Source organism: Perca flavescens, chromosome 15 (genome assembly GCF_004354835.1).
Source record: "Perca flavescens isolate YP-PL-M2 chromosome 15, PFLA_1.0, whole genome shotgun sequence".
Classification (NCBI taxonomy): Eukaryota; Metazoa; Chordata; class Actinopteri; order Perciformes; family Percidae; genus Perca; species Perca flavescens.
This window is the reverse complement of record NC_041345.1, coordinates 3,843,153-3,866,599: the sequence shown is the minus strand read 5'-3', so window position 1 is coordinate 3,866,599 and position 23,447 is coordinate 3,843,153. Positions and strand designations below refer to the sequence as shown.

General features: G+C 43.2%; 1 protein-coding gene across 2 annotated transcripts; it reads left to right on the top strand.

Moving 5' to 3' along the window:
• The first annotated feature begins 3,747 nt into the window (after positions 1–3,747).
• On the top strand, positions 3,748–22,437 carry tcf20 (transcription factor 20). 2 transcript variants are annotated; one of them, XM_028598792.1, is made up of 6 exons: positions 3,748–4,267; positions 7,038–15,387; positions 15,527–15,620; positions 15,798–15,847; positions 16,640–16,740; positions 20,772–22,437. In XM_028598792.1, exons 2-5 carry the CDS (start codon positions 8,317–8,319, stop codon positions 16,697–16,699), a joined length of 7,275 nt encoding a protein of 2,424 aa, XP_028454593.1. In that variant the 5' UTR covers positions 3,748–4,267; positions 7,038–8,316; the 3' UTR covers positions 16,700–16,740; positions 20,772–22,437. The 2 variants fall into 2 exon arrangements, with proteins under 2 accessions (XP_028454593.1, XP_028454592.1); XM_028598791.1 differs by having other exon boundaries at positions 15,798–15,861.
• Positions 22,438–23,447: the final 1,010 nt, after the last annotated feature.

Genomic DNA, 23,447 nt, shown 5'->3' with positions numbered 1-23,447 from the left:
TATCTTATTCAGCCTGCTGCTGTAATGCAAGGCCAGCTTCTGAGCATTAGAGCCCAGCTGCATGTTTGTTTTGTATGACTCTGACTCCATGTGGTCATCAAGGAAACTGCAAATCACTGCTGCTCTGAGGCATGTCATTCACCGTCGCTGTATGAATTGGATGCAGCAGGATGCTAATGTTGTCCAGGCTAGTATTTTGTTTTTTTATACAAAAAATAATTCCCACTCGCCCCATACCCGTCTTATTCCTTCCTCTATGCTTGGGTCCTCTACCGGAGGCCGTGGAGACTGTGGCTTCTGTGCAGTACCTTTTGTTTGCTGTTCCTAGGACTGCGCTCTTCTGGACAGATATCTCAGATGTTGGTCCTCGAATTTGCTGGAGCCTTTGTCCCAGTTTTGGGGGTTACAGCCCCGAGTGCTCTGATTCCCACTGGAACCACCGTTGCCTTCACTTTCCACATCTTTTCTAGCTCCTCTCTAAGCCCTTGTTATTTTCCCAGCTTCTCGTGTTCCTTCTTCTTGATGTTGTTGCTGTCGCTTGGGATTGCTACATCTGTCACAGCTGCCTTTTTTTATGCTGTTTTCGTCGACCACCATGATCTCCGGTTGGTTATCACCATTTTATCAGGATCAGGATCTGGGAAGTCCCACAGGATCTTAATGTAGCTCTGTCATTCTGAGCCATGTTCGGAAGTGCCTCCAATTTTGACCATGGAACTTCCAGCATATACATATACAACTCACAACATATATTAAAGCTACCTAGCATAATATCAGGAGCAAGGCCACACCTCGAACACGCCTCTTCCGGTTTTCCTATAAAGACTCTCCTCTCATTTGCTCCTGCATTATGCTGCCCTCACTCCCTTCCTGTTTCTTTTTTTCCTCTCCTTTCTCCAAAGGGTGTGTGTGTGTGTGTGTGTGTGTGTGTGTGTGGGGGGGTCTGTCATGCTACGGTGGATTCTCTACCAAAGCTTCCCCACAACGCAGTCAGCAAACGGATGACTACAAGCCACTTCATGCCTTGCATACCAATTAGGGCTGGGCGATATGGAGAAAATCAAATATTACGAAATTTTTTTCCAAATACCTCGATATCGATACCGCAACGATATTGTAGTGTTGACTATCAGTGCTTTCACAAAATATTTACACAATGAGATTTGTGATAAATAATCATCAGTAATGTGGATATATCACGATATCAATATAATATCGATTTATTGCCCAGCTCTAATGATATGTTCAAACATATCTGGTTAGAGGTGTGGTCCTTGCTAGTGAAAACAAATATAACATATGTACATATAAAACACACAAACATAACGTAGGCCTACAGTATTTTATGAAAGGCCATTTGCTCCCCACTAGTTACTGTTCTACTGTGGGGAACAAATGATTCCTACAAATGTTATCAAAGCATCAGCACTCAAAATGGAGTCAGTGTTGGTTATTATATCCACCACAGGCTTATTCAGTAGCAGAAAGAACCTTCTAACTAGCGTGTCAAGGACAATGCATTTCATTTTTTTGTGTGAGGGCTTACATATTCGCTTTAGCTTCGTAGTGCACATATTTGTTCCGATTTCTGAAAAATTGTGTAAATATTGAAATGCAGACTGCACTGTTTTGTGTTGGACTTTGTAAATGTGATGGTCTTATACTTGTGGTAGTAAACAAATTGTTTAGTTCTCAACTTCTCCTATTTATTCAAGGTTCTGTAACAATTCAGCCATTCCTGTGAGCAGATTCAGTGCTGGGACACACACACACACACACACACACACACACAAACACACACACACATGCACACACACACACACACACACACACACACACACACACACACACACACACACACACACACACACACACACACACACACACACACAACCATTAGCTACACAATGCATCACAGCCTTGAGATCTTTCCAGTAATGAAAATGCAGTGAAATAAAAGTGAATAGTGAATAGTGAAAAGTTCATATTTTTATCATTTTAAATTGAAAACCATTACCAATAGATATAAGATAATAAAACCAACATGGGCGATACTCCATAAAGGAAGCTTGAGTCCTTTTGAGGCACTATACTATATATCTATATATATATATATATATATATATATATATATATATATATATATATATATATACAAAAAATATGACATATATATGTCATATTCTCTTATTTTGAATTTTATAAAATCTGTCTCAATATGTACCATACGATTTTTAAAACAAAACATATCAGCAAATTGAAAGACGGACAATTGTGTGTGTGTGTGTGTGTGTGTGTGTGTGTGTGTGTGTGTGGGTGGGTGTGTTTGAGAAAGAAAGAAAGATGTGGAGGGCGTTAAGGGTGTTGCTTTCTTTCCAACCGTGTGCTTTGAGCCTCGTCTGTAGAAGATTTGGTGCCCTTGTCCGTGATGGAGAGAGTCAGTGTGTATCCCAGCAGGCGTTCCTGTTGATTGGGTCGGCCTGGCTGACTGACTTGCTGGCCCAGAGTATCAGTGCCCTTTATCTCGCCTCTTAGCTCTCTCGCTTCGACTTAGTGGCAAAACGAGCACACGACTGCTTGCAAGTGATTCATGGCTGAAGATCTGTACCGGCAAATTATTGTCTGCGTGAAAATCGCACTTGTAAAAAAATCAAGTGTAGATGCGTAGCCTAAAAATTATCCACAGTTAAGGCTCTGTGATGCAGTTGCTATGGCAACCATGATAGAAATAGACGTGTATCTGCAAGGGAATGAAATGTATTGAACTGTTGTTTAGAAACTGAGAGGTTTCACTCTTGTGATTGACATGTGAGAGACTGCATGCAGATATGTGTGCTAACTGTTAAGACTGCATTTTATTGATTGTGCACATGTGTTATCTTCGTGCGTTCACGTGGGGGTTTCTTTTTATGTACGTATGTCGTGGTGAAATGTGCGCGAGCGTGTGTGCGTGCACATGTGACACACTGCAGTACATTAAAAGTGCAGCACCATGGATGGGGGGCATAGGGCACATCATTATGATGGTAGGAGAGTGTGATGGCTCTGCACTGCACTCACTGGCCCTGTGTGTGAGAGCAGATAAGCTCCGGCAGAGACAACACAATGAATTAAATGGGAAAAGGATTGTCTTTGTAGCATGTCCATCGTTGTTCTGGCCATAATGATGTTCTGAGCTTGTCGTGTCAAACATTAACCAGTGGCTGGATATTATATGGGGATGATTTAAGTGGCTTTTCTTTGTGAAGAAACAACAATATAGCTGTAATGTGTGTACAATGGGTCTGCATTTCAGCATTATAAGAGACCATAATAAACTGAACAAAGCTGCATTGCAATCTTTCTCTAATGCAGGCGTACCTATTTGCTCACAAATTGTCTTTCATCTGTTATTGACTTATTCATTTCAGACATAACCTACCATTCAGCCCAGTCTCCTCTCCATATTGCCTTTGTACCCTGGTGTCTTCATTAAGGCTACCCATAATTCATTTTCACTGGAGATGAAATAAGAACAAAGGAGCTGTGATAAAACCATGAGCCCAGACATGCAAAATTTGCATTTGCAATATTACTATAATCTTAGATTTTATGGTAGAAATAGGGGGGAAATCAGTGGAATAGCATTAAGGTTTCAGAGAGGGAGGGGAGGTGGAGGGATGTGATGGAGAGAGATGAGGGAGGGGGTGCAGGAATATGAGTGTGTATGCATTTTCAAGGCGGTCTTTCTGTTGCAAGAAAAAAAAACAGTAGTCTAACAGGAAAACGAACAGGTCGAGCTACTGATGAAGGCATGCAAATGCAATTTTGTGACGGAAACGGACGTTTGAGATTTGCATGCGTTAGTAGAGGCTTGTGAGATGGCAATGTGTTTCATTTTAGTTCGAGATAGGTGGAATCACCTCAGCGGTGTGTGAAAGAGGGAGAGAGAGAGAGAGAGGCGAGGGAACAAGAGGGGAGGGGGCGGGGGTGTATGGACCTCACTGGCTACGGGACCTACAGGCACCCCGATTGTGCTCTGCCTTCATCATTTTTGGAGGTGAGGACAAAAGAAAAAGGGGAAATCGGAAGAAAGGCCCGGGATCCGAGTGTCGTGACGGGCCCCCCGACTTCGCCGCCGCTGGTCGGGGTTGTCTGGACTCAAACAGGGTGAAGGAAAAGCGGCGGAGCAGTCGACTCGAGGCTGGGGTTTCCTGCCACAGCAGCGGGATTGTCACAAAACAGCCTTTCACTCTTCGAGGGGCCTTGTATTGGCTACGTTATTCAGGTATGCATTCAGAGAGTGTTAGCTAGCCTGTCTCTGCCTCTCACTGGCAAACATTAGCTCTGTTTATTCAAGGAAAATGTCAGGCTGCGTGATGATCATTTTCTGATGCAGTACCCACACCAGTTATTTATGCTAGCTAACCCATTTACACACAGCTCCACTGAATGTCTGAGGGGGGGAAACATCTGCACCTAATCACCTCTCTTTTGTAGCTAAACGCTGCCTGGCTGCCCCGTGCCTTTAGCCTGCTACAACTATCGTGTTGTGCACCTCCTCAAATGCTTGTAATAACGTAAACGCACGGTTTGCTAAGATGCTAACTGGTGGCTGTAGCTTAGCTAACTCTGCGGCTAACGTTACATCGCATATTTAATTTGCAGTAACGTTATGTGAGCTGTTTTAGCTGTAACGCTAAGCTTTACAAAGCTAAAAGAGGCAGCACTACAAAGCTAATTGTAATGCGTAGACCTTGGTATTGGCTAATGTAACGTTAGCTACTATATAAGGCTATGTGGCACAAACGCCAGTGTTGTTTGTGTTGATGACAATATAATGAGACGACAAACCAGAATATAACAGAGCTGGCATTTGATCATCATATGCAAAATATATTGCGTATACGGAAGTCCATTTTCGCCAATGAGATGAAAAAATATCCTGTAAGTCATTGTAATGAGAAAATTTATCAAAAATAATGAGAAACCTTCTAAAAATAATGAGTCAGTATCTAAAAAAAAAAGATATGTCAAAATAATGACTAAGCTTCTCAAAATGATGAGAAACTTCCTCAAAAAAATGACTTACTATCTCAAAATGATCAGGTAGTATCTCATAATATTCAGAAACCTTCTGAAAATAATGACTTAGTATCTCAAAATGATGAGAAACTTTTTTTTTTTTTTAAATATACTAAGTCATTATTTAGAGATACTTTGTCAGTATTTTGAGAAAGTCTCTAATTATTTTGAGATACTAACTTATTATGACTTACAGGATCTTTTTTATTTTCATCCCATTGGTGGAAATGAGCTTCCATGCATATGCTTTTAACATTTAGGCAGCTATGCAGTTGATTGACTCGCTGACAGACTGCATTGAGCCAGTTTGTATTAATGCTGCACTGTTGTGTGTATTGTGAATGCTGCTGCCTGGCCGTGCACACTGAGCTGCTGTGATTAATTAGTAATCAAGGTATGCGCTAATAGACAGATGGAGATCAATAGTGTCCTAACTTTTCCAATTTTACACTGCATCACCCACGAGCTTTGACCCTTTTGAACATACATCTGTATGAAGTATGTTTGACTCAAATACATTTAAAAGGAATGACCAGTTTTTTTGTTTTGTAGCCATCCTGGTTCTGTTTTTTTCCCATGATTATTCAACTGCTCATCACTTTCTCCGCGGCGGAAAAAAACAAAACATTGCATTGGTCGGTCACACTAGTGATTGACAGACAAATAACCCATTTACTAATAGTTGTAATCATTAACAGTGATTGCTTGTTATTGTGTGGCTCATTGTACGTCGACACTTCTGTAACAAAAGTCAGCCGAAGTTGTGTTCGAGCCATTAACCATTTCACAGTGTATTTGAGGGAGACAATAGAGGCTTGTGTCACACATGGCAATTATGGATACTGACCTCATAAAGATGGCGTCATGCCTTTTAATTATCACCCATAATCATTAAAGTCCATTAAAACAAGTTTAATACAACGTTAATGGTCTTTCGTCTAATTTTAAAGCGGTAGGAGATTTGACTGCTTCTGTCTTGGCTCCACAGGGTTGTTTGTTTACGTGTGAAGTATTGTTTGTGATTTGTCTGTTACTTTGTTGCCTTAATTGCATGCTGCTGCTTACCCACTTTTCTCTTCAGTTTGTTATCAGTCAGAAAAGACAGCGTAGGCATGTATTGTTAAAGCTCCAACCACAGTAAAGGCTGTACTTTCGGAGGATAATAAAACAGGAGTGTTAATATGAGGCCAGCAAGCCCTTTTAAGTTGAATGGACAGTGTGTTGCAACAAGTAAGTAATGTCAGTGTTTCCTCTATGCTGACCCTGCAGTGGCGGCCTGCCACGGCAAAACCTCTGCGCCACGGCACCAGAAACGGGGCAGACGCACAACGCAGACGCACAACGCAGACGCACAACGCAGTCGCGGCTGCGGTTGTAAGTGCACAGACGGTTTACTAAAAAGATCCCCCTCCCCCCAAGTTGGTGCCCGCCGGCACACGCAAACAGGACCGTCCCCACAAACCATACCTCCAATAAACTGTCTGTACACTTACAGTTGTTGTTGTTGTTGTTGTTGTTGTTGTTGTTGGGACAGACCTGACCCCACTGCTAAAAAAAAAAAATCCTAAAGGAAACACTGAATGTTTACATTATTGTTGGTTTGGTAAAATAAAAAAAATCTGTTGTGGGAAATGCTGATGTAATCTGTTTTTTTATATATATATATATATATATATCTCTCATGCTATATCAGCACTTTTTCGCAGTTTTTAAGCGCAAAGGCTCCAAACTAATTTCATTAATGTTGTTCGTAGTTGCATTGATGAATATGTTGTAATTAGCTGCCACTAGCTGAAACAGAATATTAAACTAACTCCAAAAGGCTTTTAGTCAAGTGTAATTTTATGACCACTGTACATGTCTCTTTATAACTATTCTAAACAGCAACAGCTGGAGCACAAGGTATAGCAAATACGTGTCACCGTTTTAATTTTTGTGTGCTAACGTTTTTGATTCATCTTTTGTATTTGCAGAGTTGTGAAGGCTTCTGGTCACCATCTCCTGGAAAAATGAACGTATCTGCATGGAAATACTGAAGAGAGAGAGAGAAAACGGAAAACAGGAGCTTGAATAGACTGAACTTGAAGTGGAATAAATGGATTACCCTCCTTTTGGAAAACTGTTGCCATGGAACTAGGTAGAATAAAATGATGGTTGACAGAAAGAAACAAAGGTAAGACAGCTACACGCTGAAGATACAGGAGAGGACCAAGAAGAATCTGAACACAGCGTCAAGGAAAGAACAATTACTAAATAGGGACCAGAGACTTGTACAGTCCGAATTAATGCATGCCGTAGCAAAAAAAGAAGACAGTATTTGAAAGGGAATGTTCAAGAAAAAGAACATCTCAAAGTGTATTACTCTCTGCATCCAAGAGCTGATGAGAATATCAATGGAGTGTTTGCCTCTGGGTGTGTTTAATGATGGTCTGTATTTAGACCTCTCGATTCGAGTTATTGCAGTTTTGGTCTCACACAGGTGTGAGTCAGGTCCTGGCAAACATATTGACAAACTGTTTGTTGTTGCCAATTGTTGGGACAGAACACATTCTCAATGGTTTTATTGAGATTTTTTTTTGCACAAAATGCTATTGGACCACAACACAATTCAGTCCTAACATAGCTCTGTTTGCTTGAGCTGTAATTATAGCGGAGCATACACACGTAAAGACATTTGGGGTTGAACATCTCACGTGGTGGTGTGTCGGACATCCATGATATCATTGCCTGCTCGGTGCCAAACTGCTTCAGCTTCATGGAAAGGACTGCACAGTTTTAGTCTTGTATTTTTATGCCGTAGAAACCTGCTTCTGTACACATTTATTTTTTCTTTTGAAAATTCCATTTTGCAAGACCCAACTGTAAAGTTAACCTTTTTTTTTTTTTTTTTTTTTTTTTTTTCTTTCTTTCTTTTCTTTAAATGTGCAAAAAAACATACCATGATCACATTGAAGAAGTGAGACTTTTACCATTTGGCCTTTTCATATATTGATAAAAGCATCGTCTGTTCAAGTGCCCTACCCACTTTCTGCTAAAAAAAAAAAAAAAAAAAAAAAAAGTCATAACATCTGCGATATATATTCCTCAGCTTGAACTATTTTTCAAAGCATTTCCTTGTTTTACTGCCAGGCCATAGACTCTCTCTTTGTCATTAATGGTTACTGCCGTAAGCCTTCCAGTTTCTGATCAGAAGCATTCCCTGGTATAGACACTGACAGATATTTCCGTTTTTAATCCAAACTTGGGAAAACAATGCAGAATTTTTCTAACAGCCCAGTTCCCCCTTCTCTCCCCCCGGGGTTCAGTGGGAGGGCTGTAGGGGGAACTCCATATCCCCCTCAGCCAGCAGACCCTCAGATCTCCCCACGGATGACAGATGATTACGCAGGGATGCAACAGCAGAGCCTGCACAGAAGCCATCACCACCCCAGTCAAGCCAGTCACATGCTTGCTTACAGTGGTAGAAACAGAGGGGCAGTGGAGGCACCGCCAACACAGAGTAACATTCACAGCGGCAACGCTAACAACCCTTACAGGAAGGACGCCATGGATTATTATTTTTCAATGGGTGGAAAGGACAGGCACAGAAGGGGGGGCATGGCTTATGGGGCAGGATTTGGGTACCCTAATATTGATGGACATATACCTCACCAGTACCGGCATGCTGGATCTGGCTCTGCACCAGCATCTGGCCTGATGTCACCGTATCCAGTAGACTATGGCCCCAGTGCTGGTTCAGGTGGTGGTGCTGGCGCTGGAGCATTTTCTCCTTCTCATCAGTACAATATGAGTCAGAATGCTGCAATGCAGTCAGTGCCAGGTCCTCAGATGCAGCACCGCCAGCATGGGCAAACCTTCCCCGCTGTCCACCATGGACAGCAGCATAGGAGCTATCCACACTCTGGGCACAGAATGACCCCTCAGTACCCGCACTACTCTCCACAGGGTGGAGCATCCACAGGGTCATCAGGAATGTACAGCCCCCCTCCACAGAGATATCTCGACGGGGCTGTCAGCACCGGGTTCGATCCCAAAGTCAACAGTTCTCCCAGTGTCAACTCCAGTTCAAACTCAGTCTCCAGTTCAGTTGTTGCTAACAATGTGGGGCCAATGGAGAATGTTCAACAGAGTTACCATGCTTCAAACTATCCTGGATATTCCCAACAGACACTTACACTTCACAAGCAAGCCACACTACAGCACCGCAACTCACAGCACAATTTAGGGGTAGGTTATGACAACTCTCTCAAGATGCAGCACCAGGGCCCGTCTCCAGGCTCTGTATATGCTAAACATCATCAAGCCTCCAATCCCAGTACACCTCTAGCAGCATCTCAAGAACTAACCAAATCCCCAATGCATCCGAATGCTCAACAAACCATAATTAACCAAAACTTTAGCCCAATATCCAACCCCTCACCAGCTGCCTCCGCAGTGCATTCCCCCAGTTGTAGCTCCTCTCCTTCCCCTTTGATGGGTGTCTCAGACGTACACGGAAACCCCTCAGGTCATGGTCTTTCACATCCTCCTACGTCAAACCCCCGTAGTAGCCATGGTCAAGGTAGATTACTGCAGACCATGCCACAGTTAAGTCCCACGCCCAACTCAAATAGCAGCATCAGTAGTTGTGGTAGCAGTGGCAGTCACAAAGCTCACAGCATAAGTGCAGTTGGAGGGAGCAGTCTTCCTCCAACGGGCCGCAACAAATTGGGTCTAGGCACAGGAATCGGATCCCGAGAGGAATGCTCCTCTATTTATTCGTCCTCTCCACTAGACAAAATGCAGGATGCTGGCTTGAATAGTCTTAATGCCTTGAGCTCACAAGTAGCCAATTTACCAAACACAGTTCAGCACATGCTCCTCACCGACTCTGTGCTTTCCCAGAAGAAGGGGAAGGATGTGGGGCAGATGCAACAGACCCCACATGGCGTGTCCCCATCACAACCAAGGAGTCGAAATGCAAGTGCAGCATCGAGCACTAGCACAGTTAAAGATGGAAGTGCACTGGGCATCGGTGATGGTGCCAGCTTAGATGTTGGTGCAGATGAAGAGTCCTCATTGATGTCAGTTTGTGGCTCATCAGGGACCAAGGTGGAGCGTGAGGAGCCATTTTCTGAAGGGGAACATGGGAGAGTGAGGCAGATGAGTGGTGCAAGCAGTGGATCTGAACTAACTGGTTATCACGCTCCCTGTCAGAGTCAGACACGGACTGGGCAAGCATCAGCTGTAAAAGCAGCCATCTCTGATTCACTGTCAAAAGAACGAAATGTTTCCGAAATAAAAGCAAATGAAGCTCAAATTCCCTCTTCATCTCCATCCTTTGGATGTCAATCATCAGAGACTGGCCCAACTTCACATTCAGCACCTCCAGTTTCCTCATCCCCCTCATCTACCCCCTCCAGTATTCCTCCTCCTCAGCCAAATTGTGTCTCAGAGTCTGGGCTAACACATAATGACCACAGAGGTGGTCATAGGAAGACAACCGAAATAAATGAAGTCATCAAAAATGAAAGTGAAGGCACAGTTGACAAAACTGAGAAAGGCAGTAGCCAAACACAGCGAGATGGAGAAGTAAACTCACAAAATTGTCAGGACAAAGAGAACCGGTTGCACACTGCATCCAGATTACACAATAATGAGAGGGAAGAAAAGCACACATCTGAGGAACAGCAGAGCACCAGTAGTGTTGGTGTGATTGTTTCAGCTCGCTCTGAGGGAAGTCACACTGAAAAAAGCAAGCATTCCCAAGACAACTGTATAGAAGAGAAACACTCCTTAAGAGAGTCAAGCAGTCATAATGGGGAGGAGGGTGTAGATCTGAGTTTATATTCCTCCCTTCACCAGAAATCTAATTTTGGACGGCCTCAAAATCCTCCCCAGTCTGGACCACATAAATATGGATACCCAGAATCAACATATGGCTCAGATTTGTCACTGAAAAACAGAGGAAGGGCTGGCCCAGCCAGTGTTATGGATTCAAATTCCAGATACTTAGGGTACCAACAGTCACAAGCTGGTTATGGCCCTGCGCATCCAAAATATGCTGGTTCTGTAGCAGAGGCTTTGGTGAAGAGAGGGCAAGCAGCAGGAGCTAAAGGTCATGAGGATAATTCCCAGCAATTTCCGAGCCTTTTACAAGAGGTTCTTCAAGGTTACAATTTAGATAGGCGTTATGGCCGACCCGAGCAGGCCTTTCCTGCCCATCTCCAAGTCCAACAACCGTTTCAAACCAGACACCCGTATGGCATAACTGAGGTTTCGGCTCATTCTGGACAAATGGGTAGCTCTGGAAAGCCCCCACATCCAAACCAGAGGCATGGAAGAGAGCCTGATTTTAACACAGATGCTCAGTCGTCGGTGAAGTCCGAAGTTTCCATTACTAAGATATTGCAAAACGCTGAGAAATCTGATGTTGGCGTGTGCCAGAGCCATTTAACACAGGCTACAGATTGTCAGCAACCCCCAACAAAACATATCAACTTAGCTGACTATTCTCTACCACAGAGAAAAGTGTTATCTAATGTGTCCACTCCATCCTCTGCTGTGCAGGAGCTCCTTTTGCAAGAGCCAGAGCCGCTAACAGGCACCATTGGTCAAACTGAGTCTCAAAAATCATCAAGCTCCATATTAGCCCCGTCAGAGCGGCGCTCCGTCATTTGTGATGTGTCGCCAAACCGACGCAGCACACCAGAGAGGGACAGGGAAAGTGACAGAGAGAGGGAGCGGGAGAAAAGTCAGAGTGGAGCCTCTGTGATTCAACAGCCGTTTTCCTCTCCAGCAGCAGCCAATGATCTGAGCAAAAAGGATATTGCAGAGAAACAAGTAGTGAAAATGGAAACGGCATCAAGGGAGGCTGGCCCAGACGCTGCAAATTTACAAACTGATCATCATGGCAGTGGTGGGGCTAATGAGGCTGATATGGAGTATCATTCCAAGTCTGTTCATTCATCTGTTGTAATGAATGCTGACCCCTACAGGCGAGGTAATGTTGATATTACACCCTTGCCTTCTCATCCTTTGAGCACTAACCCCTTATCTTCACCTTCAAGGCACCAGTCCTATATTCATGGTGTTGATTTATCAACTGGCGGTGGGAGCGGTTTTCCTGGATATCGATTTGGAGACACAAGAGAAGGGAATATGATGCCACGCAGCAACCCCCATTTTCCCTCCCACCATCCATACCACAATTTATCCCCACAGACTCAAGCCACGAACAAGCTTCAAATGTATCCTCACTCTCGTGGCCCCCCTCATCACCCCCATGACATGAATGACTGGGTAAAAGCGATGAACAGGCCATCGAAGGAGATGATGATGCAGCCTGGTTCTTCTCCAGGAAGACATAAGGTCAGCCAATCGGAACCGAGGCAAAGAATGATCCCACAAACTGACATGCCCGGCGAACAACACGCAACCAAAATGTCACTCCATCATCAAGGCGCTTTCTTTGATTTGAAAATGTGGGAGTCAACACACTCTGCAAGAGAAGGCTCTACGATGATAGGAGACTCCTTCTACAGAACACAGCCGCCGCCTCCTGCTCCTGTAGCTTCACACGTCCCTGTTCCTCCACAATGCCAAAATGCTGCTGAACCCGAGGTCTCCAGAGGAGCCGCAAAGGAAGCCAGACTTCCCTGCCCACCTCCTCCACCCAGCTCCACTAAGCCTTCTGCTGACATGAACTCCACTCAGCCACAACAGGTGCAGCGTCAGACTAAAGCCGGGGGTTCTGGAGACACAAATCCACTAATATTGCGGAGGAGAGTTCGTTCTTTTATCTCTCCTATACCTGCCAAAAGGCAACTCCAGGCTGCTACAAATTCACATCACTCCCCTGGGGCTCAGTCGGAGTCTAGCCATCACAACGAAGATGACTCATCCAGTTCAGATATCCCATGTCCGAGGCTCTCTTCCCCTCTGCCCGGAGAGAATACCTATTTACAACCTCTATCTCCATCAAGTAGTAATACCAAGGCTTTGCCTCCCCGGAAAGGACGAGGTTTGAAACTGGAGGCAATAGTGCAGAAAATCACGCCAAATATTAAAAAGCCAGCAGGCCATGTTGATGATGAGTCAAATCATTACCCAGGCTTCTCTCACTCAGAAATACCAGCATTTAATGATTCACAGGACCAAGACTTGGCACATTTCCCTAGGGTTGCAGGAGGGGATGATGGTTACATGGATGAAAGTCACTCATTAAATGACATGATTCCCTTCAGAGGAGTTGATGAGACTGGGCCTTTACCTCCATCTGCCTACCCATGTGATCCTCATCAGACGTCCCAAACCCTAAAACAAGACTTTGACTTTGGATTAGGAGCCGCTGTGGCATCGGCATCTGGTGACAAGGAGGATTTTGCCTTGCTCGGACCTTTACCCCCTCCTCCACCTCTTCCCCGCCCCGTCCAGGGTTCCCCACCTCCATCTTCATCTGCCCTGTCGGACATTCAACATTTCACCAACACTTACCAGCAGCTCGAGACAAGAAGAGGAGAGCAGTCTGCTGCTAACCTTCTTCGACAGAAACTTCAAGAATCTGACATGGGGTTTGATGATTACCCTGGCAGTGACTACTATGGAGCCACCCCACCCCACCATAGTCAAGGACACATGCTCAATAGACAACATCAGATGTCCTCTGGTAGGTCCAGTCTGTCACCACAAGATTCTAAGCTATCGGAGAGTTCAGTGCCTAAAGGCTATTTTCCATCTGGCAAGAAGAAGGGCAGACCCGTAGGGAGTGTGAATAAACAAAAACGGGCCCAGACCCAGGCCCAAACACAGGGGCAGGGCCAGCCTCAAGCCCAGGCTCAGAGCACAACTCCGAGTGCTCCTCCGGCCCCAACCACTCTAACTACAGCTGCTGCCACAACCCCACCATTGATGCAGACTGCCAGCAGCTCACCGCCACCTGCAGCACCCCCCCTGGCAGACAATAAAAACACTCCCCCACTGACCCCGCCCATTTTAACCCAGATAGTAAAAGTGGATGTCGAGAGTGAGGACACACTGCCAGAGATCGAGGTCAAACCTGTGCCAAGGAGACGCAAAGGTGTGAAAGATGAAGCCGAGTCACTGCAAGCCAGAGGACGACAGAGGAGGAGAAGGAGAGGAGCAGCACTGACGGCACCACCATTGGCCAAAGACGACCCAGATACACCTTTAGGGGCAGGAGGGAGCCCTGGCGCAAATAGAGTATTCACAGATCCTAATAGAAAGGGGCCGTTTGTTCCACACATTCATGTGGAGAACAAAGTACCAGAGATCGGGGCAGTGTGCACCATTGTAAATGCAGGCGGGAGTGGAATTGATTCTCTCCTGACTTCAGCTCTTTCCTCCCAGTTATCTAGGAGAGACAGAGACTCTGAGAAAGGCGAGACAGACGAGGTGGAAACTACACTACAGTCAGGAAAAGCACTTCCTTCATCTGGTTATGTTGTTTCAGGCCCCGTGATTACAGAGACCAATCACTCTGGCCGCCTGCTCTGCTGCCTGTGTCAGAAATGGGCAAATTACAAGCACCTCGGAGATCTCTATGGACCTTTCTATCCAGCCGAATATGCCGCAAAGCTCCCCAAGAACCAGCCCCAAGTCCGACAATGTCCAGCGACCACAGGCACAAATAAAACGGGACCAAATTTAGACATGAGCTCAAATGCTTTGAGCACCATCCAAGACATGCAAACGCAAGATGCTCAGTTTACCAAGCCCCCAACTGAGAGTGACTATGCCGTCAGCCTAGATTCAAACCCAGTACCTCTCACCATGACAGCCAGAACTGCCCCCACAGCTGGTAGAGAGGAAATGATGATGCACATGACTGGCAAGTTCAGCAACAGTGCCTCCTCTTCCTCCTCTTCCTTCTCCTCCTACACCAGTAAAACAGCATCTCTAACCTTGGACATGAATCTAGACATCCGGCCTATCCCTGAGCTTAAGAGAGAGCCAGACCTTGAGATCGACCAGCGACAGCCGCATATCCAGCAACCGCTGCAGCCGCCAACAGAAGAAGCCCAACAGCGACCCCAACACAGAAAGCTGACCTCGCACCCCCGCTTTAAAAGGAGGCACAAATCTAGTGATGATTCCCCCAGAATGGTGCCATCCAACAGTAAGGCGTCCCTGCCCTTTCAGCCCCCTCCGCCCGCCTTGGACTCCCTGGGACCCTTGGCCCAACTTGCCCAGCTGCCTCAGATGCCTATGGACCCGGAGGAGCTGTGGGTCCACGAAGGATGCATAGTGTGGACCAGTGGAGTGTATCTTGTCAATGGGAGACTGTATGGCCTGCAGGAGGCACTAGATGGTGCCAGAGAAACAGTGAGTGTCCTCTGTTTCTATTTCAGGTTTATAACTATTCTTTTTTTTTTTTTTTTTTTTCTGATATTGACTTTAACTGTTTAAAAGACATAAGACAGGCTTTTATTGATTTCTTCTTTGCCATTCTGTCTCTGCTCAGTCCTGCTCGTACTGTGAGATGGTTGGCTCAACCCTGGGCTGCTACAGTAAAGGCTGTACACTCCGCTACCACTACCTGTGCGCTATTGAAGCAGGTAAGTGAATGCGTTGAATACAGACCCCCTGTACAAAAGTGAATTAATGTAAAATTCTGTTTCCCAATAGTGGATTTTTATGTCTGTTTAAAACCCCAAAATTGTTTGTTTTTTTAACTGTAAGAGCTCTGTGTGGCAGTATCTGTCACGTACTAATATTCTCTGTCCCTCTAACAGATTGCTCTCTAAACGAGGATAACTTCTCACTGCGGTGTCCGAAGCACAAGGTAAAGAAGGAGAGGTTGGTCTTCGTTTTGTGTGATTCAGTGAAATTCCTCTTTTCATTTGCCACTCTAGTCTACTAATACTATCAAAATTAGCCAAAAATGACATTGGAACATTACTTCTAAAAAAAAAAAAAAACAAAAAAAAACACAGGTTTGAATATCTACTGTTGAGCATTATGTCAATAAGAGTGCAAACCAATACAACGGGAGACAACTACCGGTATAGGTCTATATTTGTTTTAACATAAACATTTATTTTAAAAGATCTACATACACATGACAAATACATGAAATGAAAACTTCATGTAAACACTGTAGACCTCTCTACCTCGCTCTCTCTGGAGCATGCAGGACATGATGCACCGCGGGATTACACCGCGTCACGTATCTGGTCCGAGTCTCTTGCCGTTTCTTGTCTTTGACGATTTCGGCGTCTGCCCTTTTCGACAGAAGTTCCTGATACTAGTCTTCTCTTCATTTAGACATTTTCGTTGGCGTCTTTGTGGCATCTTCTTCTTCACCGTAGTTGTTTGTTTACTTCGGGTAGGTGATTGGGCTTAATCGGACAGCACACAGACAGGGAGCTTACATGTTTAGGGAGCTGCAGCCCAGGCCCAGAAGTGCTGCACAACATTCACATAACTGTTTTGTTGAATATACATTCTAATTTGGAATAGACACCCCTATTCCTCACCACCCAATCACTGTTTTTTCATAATTTCTTTGAATCTCTTCCATCCTCTTTTGCTCTCCCTCTGTCTCTCTCTCTCATCTCCTCACTCCTTCACTCAGTTCACCCAGAGCATCCGGCCAGCCAGGACAGTGTACCTGGAGCAGTCGGAGAGAGGCTGAGAGAAACGCAGAAGATGAAGAGACACAGAAGTCTAGGAGCTGTAAGTTTAGACGTGTGTGTGTGTGTGTGTGTGTTTACTTGTTTAACTACATTTGTGGGGTCCGAAAAAAACGGGAATACAGTATACTTGTGGGGTCCGGACAGCTTTGTGGGGCCAAAATGCTGGATCCCACAAGTTTAAAGGGCTGTTTGAGGGTTAAGACTTTGTTTTAGAATAAGGTTATAGTTAGGGTAAGGGTTAAAGTTAGGCATTTAGTTGTGATGGTTAAGGTTGGGGTAAGGGGCTAGAGAATGAATTATGTCAATGACGGGTCCCCACAAAGATAGTGAAAACTGTGTGTGTGTGTGTGTGTGTGTGTGTGTGTGTGTGTGTGTGTGTGTGTGTGTGTGTGTGTGTATATATGTGTATGTAATGTGTCATAGTCCAAACATTTAGGGTGTTCTCATAGACACATTATTTCCCCCCTTCCAAAAATATGTTGTTTATTATTTCTTTCTTTCAAAAATTGGAATGGAAAGGCTTTTCAAAGTGGGAACTAGTGTGCCAGAATGCTGCATCCATTAAAAAAAAAAAAAAAAAAAAAAAAAAAAAAAAAAACAAGTAGTTTGAAAAACACAACTTCCCTCATTGTGTAACATGTGTAATGCAGTACTGTTCTGCAGCCAACTGACCCCACCTTCGATCACCACAAATACATTCTCATCTGGGAAACGTTATTTGGTGGGTGACTGGTTTCTCATTAATGGACCTTCAGTGAATGGGCACCAATTGCTTGCCTCAGGGCAACAAATGTATACCTTTTACCTATTCAGACAATTTTAATTTCACACAGCAGTACAATGGTTACTCTCTTTGTTGGCTGGGTCTTGGAAAAAAAATCCTCCTGCTCTCACACTCCTCCTCACCTCACATTAGTGGCTGTACGGCTGCCTTTCACTCCCTTTCACTACCTCCCCCTCACTTTCATTCAGCCTGTCCTCATGGAAACTAAAGACGCACCATATTTCTCATTTTCTTTCTCTTTCTGTAAGATCACAGCCAAATGCTGATAGCATGCTTAAAATTTAGCAACTGCTTCCCCTTACTTCATCATGTTTTTCCCAAATAAATTTCCCACTATAACCACTCACATAGCAGTAGATACCCTGATCTGAGTGAAGCTCACCTGGTAAAAGCTGTTTGATTTCTGAAAGGGATGCTAAATTAGATTGTTTTTTTTCCTGACCGATAGCCGATGCTTGTTATTCGAGAGTATTAACCGTTAACCAACAAGCCACAGCAGGCAGCTGAGTCCCAGTTCACCTGTCCAGGATGCTCGGATAGACTTTTGGTGTTTTTGGACAGATGCGGACTTGCTGTACCTGTCGCGCAGCCACGACTTTCCGTGCATTGTCGTGGACACATGCAGCCACTTCCCCTACCCTGGAACCCCTTGGGCATCCATGCAACCGACACAAGTCCACAGCTGTCTGAACTAGGGCTGGATACTGAATTTGATACTTTTTAGGCACCGACCGAATTGCGTCTGAAGTATTGAGTATCGAACATTCCCTCATCGTTCAATACCCAGTTTCAGTACCTAAAGGAGTATATCTCATCAGCGTAAGTGAGCCTATAAGCACGCAGCATGCTTCTACCAAGATCTAATAATGTCTGTGATTGGCTGTCTAACGTTACACGTCGTAGAGGCAGGCAGCAAAAACTCCACGTTGCGCACAGAGACGGGGCTCACGCAGTAGGAGCTGAAAAATAAATAAAAAGATTTGTGTCCTAATGTGTAATGCTGTAATTTCTTTTTGTTATATAAAATTTGTATCGAGAAAAAAATAGTAACGTTTAGGAACCGGTATAGCAGTCACGGTATTGGTATCTGTACCGGTGTCGAACATTATTGAACGATACCCAGCCCTAGTCCGAACCCGTCTTTATGTAGATACCTTTACTTGAAGGTATCTACATAAAAGTGACATGACACTGTCATGAACACAAGCAGTTAAGAAATAGATTGTATAGCCTATTTTTCTTCTAAAATGCAAAGAACTTTTTTATTACTTATTTATTTTTGTTTTAATAATATAATTTTTAACATGTAAACTGGTAGTATTGATTAATCATTAACATTCCTAATTTGTTAGAAATTATTATTATTTTTTAATTCATTGGGTTGAAAACGAAAGATTTTCAGGCGCATGCTTCAACCTGCGCATACAGATTTAAATAATGTGGAGTCTGTTGGTGTTTCAGATAATCGGTACAGGACTGTCAATAAGAACAATAATAACAGAACCTGTGATCATCTGCCTATTGGTCCAATTCAAAAGACTTCTCACAGAGGCCTTCTCCATTAAAGAAATGGTGCTATGTTTGAAAGCAGTTCATTGTATCAAAATGCCTGGCTCCTTGGTGATCGTACTAATTAGGGGTGTTGAAATGAATCATTGCAGTGACGGACCATAATCGATAATTTTGATTTTCCACTCTCTGCTTTTTTTTTGTTTTTACCTTTTGTCTGTTGCCTGTTGTGTTCAGACTCTATTTTATTTTAAAGGCCCTGAACACCCACCCAGGTGTTTATAGTTAATGTGGCTGACTGGACCTTTTTCCAGGACTGTGTGGGTAGGGTTAGACTGAGAGATTGATATCTTCCTGAGTCCGCTGTTAGTATTGTTGCACGTGTTAGTGCGGGACTAATACCACCTTAATCATCCTATATTGGTAAAAAAAGAATTTGTCACCTAATAAGTTCCCATCAAAGCTCCGGGCCTTGTTCAACCTGAACAGTCTAATCGGCCAGAATAACTGAAAACACCTGTGTGGGTGTTCGGAGGCTTTAAGAGCAGATGCAACAAAAAGGGGAGTTGATGGGAGAGCTAGGGGCACTACTATGATAGCATCAAAATCTCTATTTTTAAACCACTAAGAAGGCTCGACACAACATGAGACTTTGCTCCAAGTATCACCAGGGGCTCTACACATGAACTCAGCTACCATCTCGCCAGTTAAAAAGTGTTTGTCCGAATGCGAATGAAGGGACTCCTTTTTCAACCACGAGGTCAATAGTGTTTTTCACTGATGCCAAAACAACAAATTATCCGTGCATTTCTATGGAACTAAGCTTTAGGAGCTTTCCGTCTTTACTCTCCTCCCTGTTACGTTGCATTCGGAGATCGACTCTTTTTGACTGGCGAGATGGTAGCGACCGAAAACGACAACAGCTAAAGTGAGATTTTAAAACCTTTCTTTTTAGTAAACTCTGTGAACACAAACAATGTTCTCATCACTGAGTTCATGTGTAGAGCCCCTGGTGATACTTGGACCAAAGTCTCATGTTGTGTCGAGCCTTCTTAGTGGTTTAAAAATAATGATTTTGATGCTATCATAGTTAGAGATGGCCCGATACCATTTTTTGCTTACCGATTCCGATACCTGAACTTGCGTATCGGCCGATACCGAATACTGATCCGATAGTTTATCATATATTTTATTATGTTTTAACAACTGTATACTACTATCCCTGTATGGATGTGATATGATTTCTATCTTTGTTGTCGGTCTGGCTCAGGTTAAACTCTTTGTGAAACATGAACAAATACAAACAATGAACGCCACAGAACTTTCTTCTTTTTAACTTTAAAGTAGATTTTCTTTAGGGCTTTATTACGTGGTATCAGATCGGTGCGTAAACTCCAGTACTTCCTGATACTGATGAAAGCGTTTTAGGCCATATCGGACCATCTCTAATCATAGTAGTGTCCCTAGCACTCCCATTCAAAAGGCCTTTTGACCGAAAATACGGTAAATCTTAAAAATGGCGCTTCTGTCCTAATTATGCTTTTAAACAAAAGTTTGACTCAGGTACATTCACAAAAACACCCTAGGTTGCATTTTGGCGAGAGTTACACTTTAAACACGTGTCGCCATATACCGTATAATAATATGGAGGAGGTGACGCATCGTGATATTGAATTGATTTGAATCGTTGACAGGATAATCGCAGTCGAATCGTGATCCCAGGGAAGATTCCCGCCCCTAATACTAACCTCCACTTGTTTGTGTTCTCCCTCTCCTAGGTTAGTTTGGACAACAGAAGACTGAGAAAGGAGACTGGTTTGCGAAGCAGCCCCAAATGTGAAAGGACGGGACCGTGACGGAGAACAACAAAAGGGAATGTACAATTTCTCAACGGGAATCAGCATTATTTACATTAAAGACAACGGAGAAAAAGAACCCCCTTTTTTTTTTCTTTCCTAAGAGAATTGTTGCTCTTTACTTAAAAGCAGAAAAAGAAAAAAAAACATGGACATGCAACATAGAGGAACGGAGCTACAGGTAAAAGAAAAAAACAACAACAAAGATCAATGTGGGATCAAATGAGACGTCAGAACTGATGGAGGAACTGAAGGAACTTTTCCGTAGAGAACAAAAGAACAAACTTCCTCTCTAGGCTTACTTTGATTTTCCTCCGACGCCCTTAACGTGTACAACTCTTGCTTACTTATCATCCTCTGTATTATCATTTACCTGCGTTTGTTTTTAGGTGTTCTTTTGTTTGCTTTGAAGAGGCGTATTGGGAGCAAGTTGGGTCGTCGAAACCCAGACAAGATAGAACAAGGAGAGAATTTTGTATCCTCTCACAAGCAGTATTTTTTTATTTTATAAGGATGACCACAGTTCTTATTTTAGTCCTCATTATCGTTTTGTATCCTCATCCGTATTTACTCATGAAAATGAAATGGATGTATGTCACTTTTATATTCAGTCAACCCATGAATTGGATTTGATTATTATTTTTTTTTTTCTTTCATTCCTGGAGAGGGAGGAGCCAGAGTGATGTTGTCTGGAATGTCAGGGTCGAGTTTGCCACAAAGACATTATTGCCTTGGAGAACGGACATCTGTTGCCTTTCAAAAGTCACGTGTATTAGTGATAAGTGAGTGTGTGTATGTGTGTGTGAGAGAGAGAGTGTGTGTGAGAGAGAGAGAGAGAGAGAGAGAAACTGAAAAAAAAATGCCGATATCTGGGTCTTTGATTCCATTTTTGGTCCTTTTTGAAAAGTGTTCTTATTTTTCATCACGGGGTTTTTACGGTACAGATAGTATTCATGAGAAATCCGATGGACACAAGCTTATTTTTTAAGTACAAATGTTCGTAATGTGCAAAAAGAAGGGCCGAGCCTTGTAAGAGGAGGAGATAACACTATGAACTAATGCGTGTCCGCCACCTTTAACCGTGCTGACAGGGAAAAGATGGGCAGGACACTGCAGCGTTTTCATCGTTTGTTGAACTGTGTACTGTGTGCACCAGTGCTACATAGGAAGTCGCTTTTGACTGACAGGTGTCAGTCCCTCGTTCAGTGATGAAAGCTTTTTTTTTTTTTTTTTTTTTTTTTTTGAACTGGAACCTTTTTGGAGAGGGTGTCATATGAACAGCTGTGATTGGCCGACCCTACTGGCCAATGGGGAGTAAGCCTTACCAAGTACTTCTGAATGATTTCATTCTTTATAGTGACACAGCAGCGATTTGATCGGGAGATGCAAAATCCATTCAAAAAGAAGCATTGCCATAAAATTTAAAAAGTGAGTCGTACATGGTGTTGTCTTTATCATTTTTTATTGTTATTCTTGTAAAAAAAAAAAAAAAAGTCAAGCTGAGAAGACAGTTACACTAAAACCATGCTGTATTAGAAACTTGTCAATATGTATATGAATTATGAATACACTTAAAATGATTCAAGTACGCTCCTCTTCTTATTTCTAAAACAATTTTTGGTTACCTTGGTTGTACTGATAAAACCACCTGTTTTAGTTTTCATCTGACATTTCTTTGCCCCGTTTTCTTGACCTCGTTCACCACTTTACTTCTTTCTGCCTTTTCAGTCTGAGGGGAGTGCATAACTCATAACCATTCTGTCTTTAGAAGAGCGCTTATGAATGCACTCTCGAGTCTAGAACATGTTGTACCAGGTCTATTCTGTGTTCCTGTCAGTGTCACACTGAAACATTTTACTTAAGGAAAGGAGCTGCTTCAATGTAAAAAAATAGAAAACTAAAATGTCTGATTCAGCAGAGGTAAAAGTTGAAATAATTTACACGTTAAAATGCAATGGTCATGGAATATGAAAGCAGATTTTCAAAATTTTAAACCTAGTGGCATTTATATGATTGGGTGAAGTTTGTGCGTTTGCTCAGTTTTCTCTTTGTCATAAATTAAACTGCTGTTGACACCATAATATGAACCCTGGCTTACTCAGGGTCCAAATACATCCTTTTGATGTTGTACAGACGCCGGTGATTAACGGTGAGAAATCGAAATAAATAGGGAACGTAAAGTAATTCGGCACATTGTGATCCAAAACAATGCACATACGATTGTTTACTACTACAGGCTATGTTTATTAAATGAAGCCCAAAATATGTCGCTGACTAGAAATCGCTAGTATCAACTAGCTAACGTTAGGTAGCCACTAGCAGAGGTGTCAAAAGTATTCCCATTCATTACTCAGGTAGAAGTATAGATACTAGGGTTTGAAAAGACTTCTGTAGAAGTTGAAGTATCAACTCAAGCTTTTTACTTTTAAAGTGTAAAAGTACTGGTTTCAAAACTACTTAAAGTATAAAAGTAAAAGTAACAGGGGCTATATAGTGCACTACCCCACCTCCACAAAACATTTTTCTAAAGGCCATAATGGCTATAATAATGTTATATTAAAGTCATACCTGCAAACTCAGAAGGGCTGAAAAAGGTGA

Bases quoted from the DNA above. Each gene is read 5' to 3' on its own strand.
- tcf20 (XM_028598791.1), top strand. From the start codon at position 8,317: ATGCAGAATTTTTCTAACAGCCCAGTTCCCCCTTCTCTCCCCCCGGGG. The intron at 15,621-15,797 runs GTAAGTGAATGC...TCCCTCTAACAG, and splicing joins CCTGTGCGCTATTGAAGCAG to ATTGCTCTCTAAACGAGGAT. The intron at 15,862-16,639 runs GTTGGTCTTCGT...TCCTTCACTCAG, and splicing joins CACAAGGTAAAGAAGGAGAG to TTCACCCAGAGCATCCGGCC.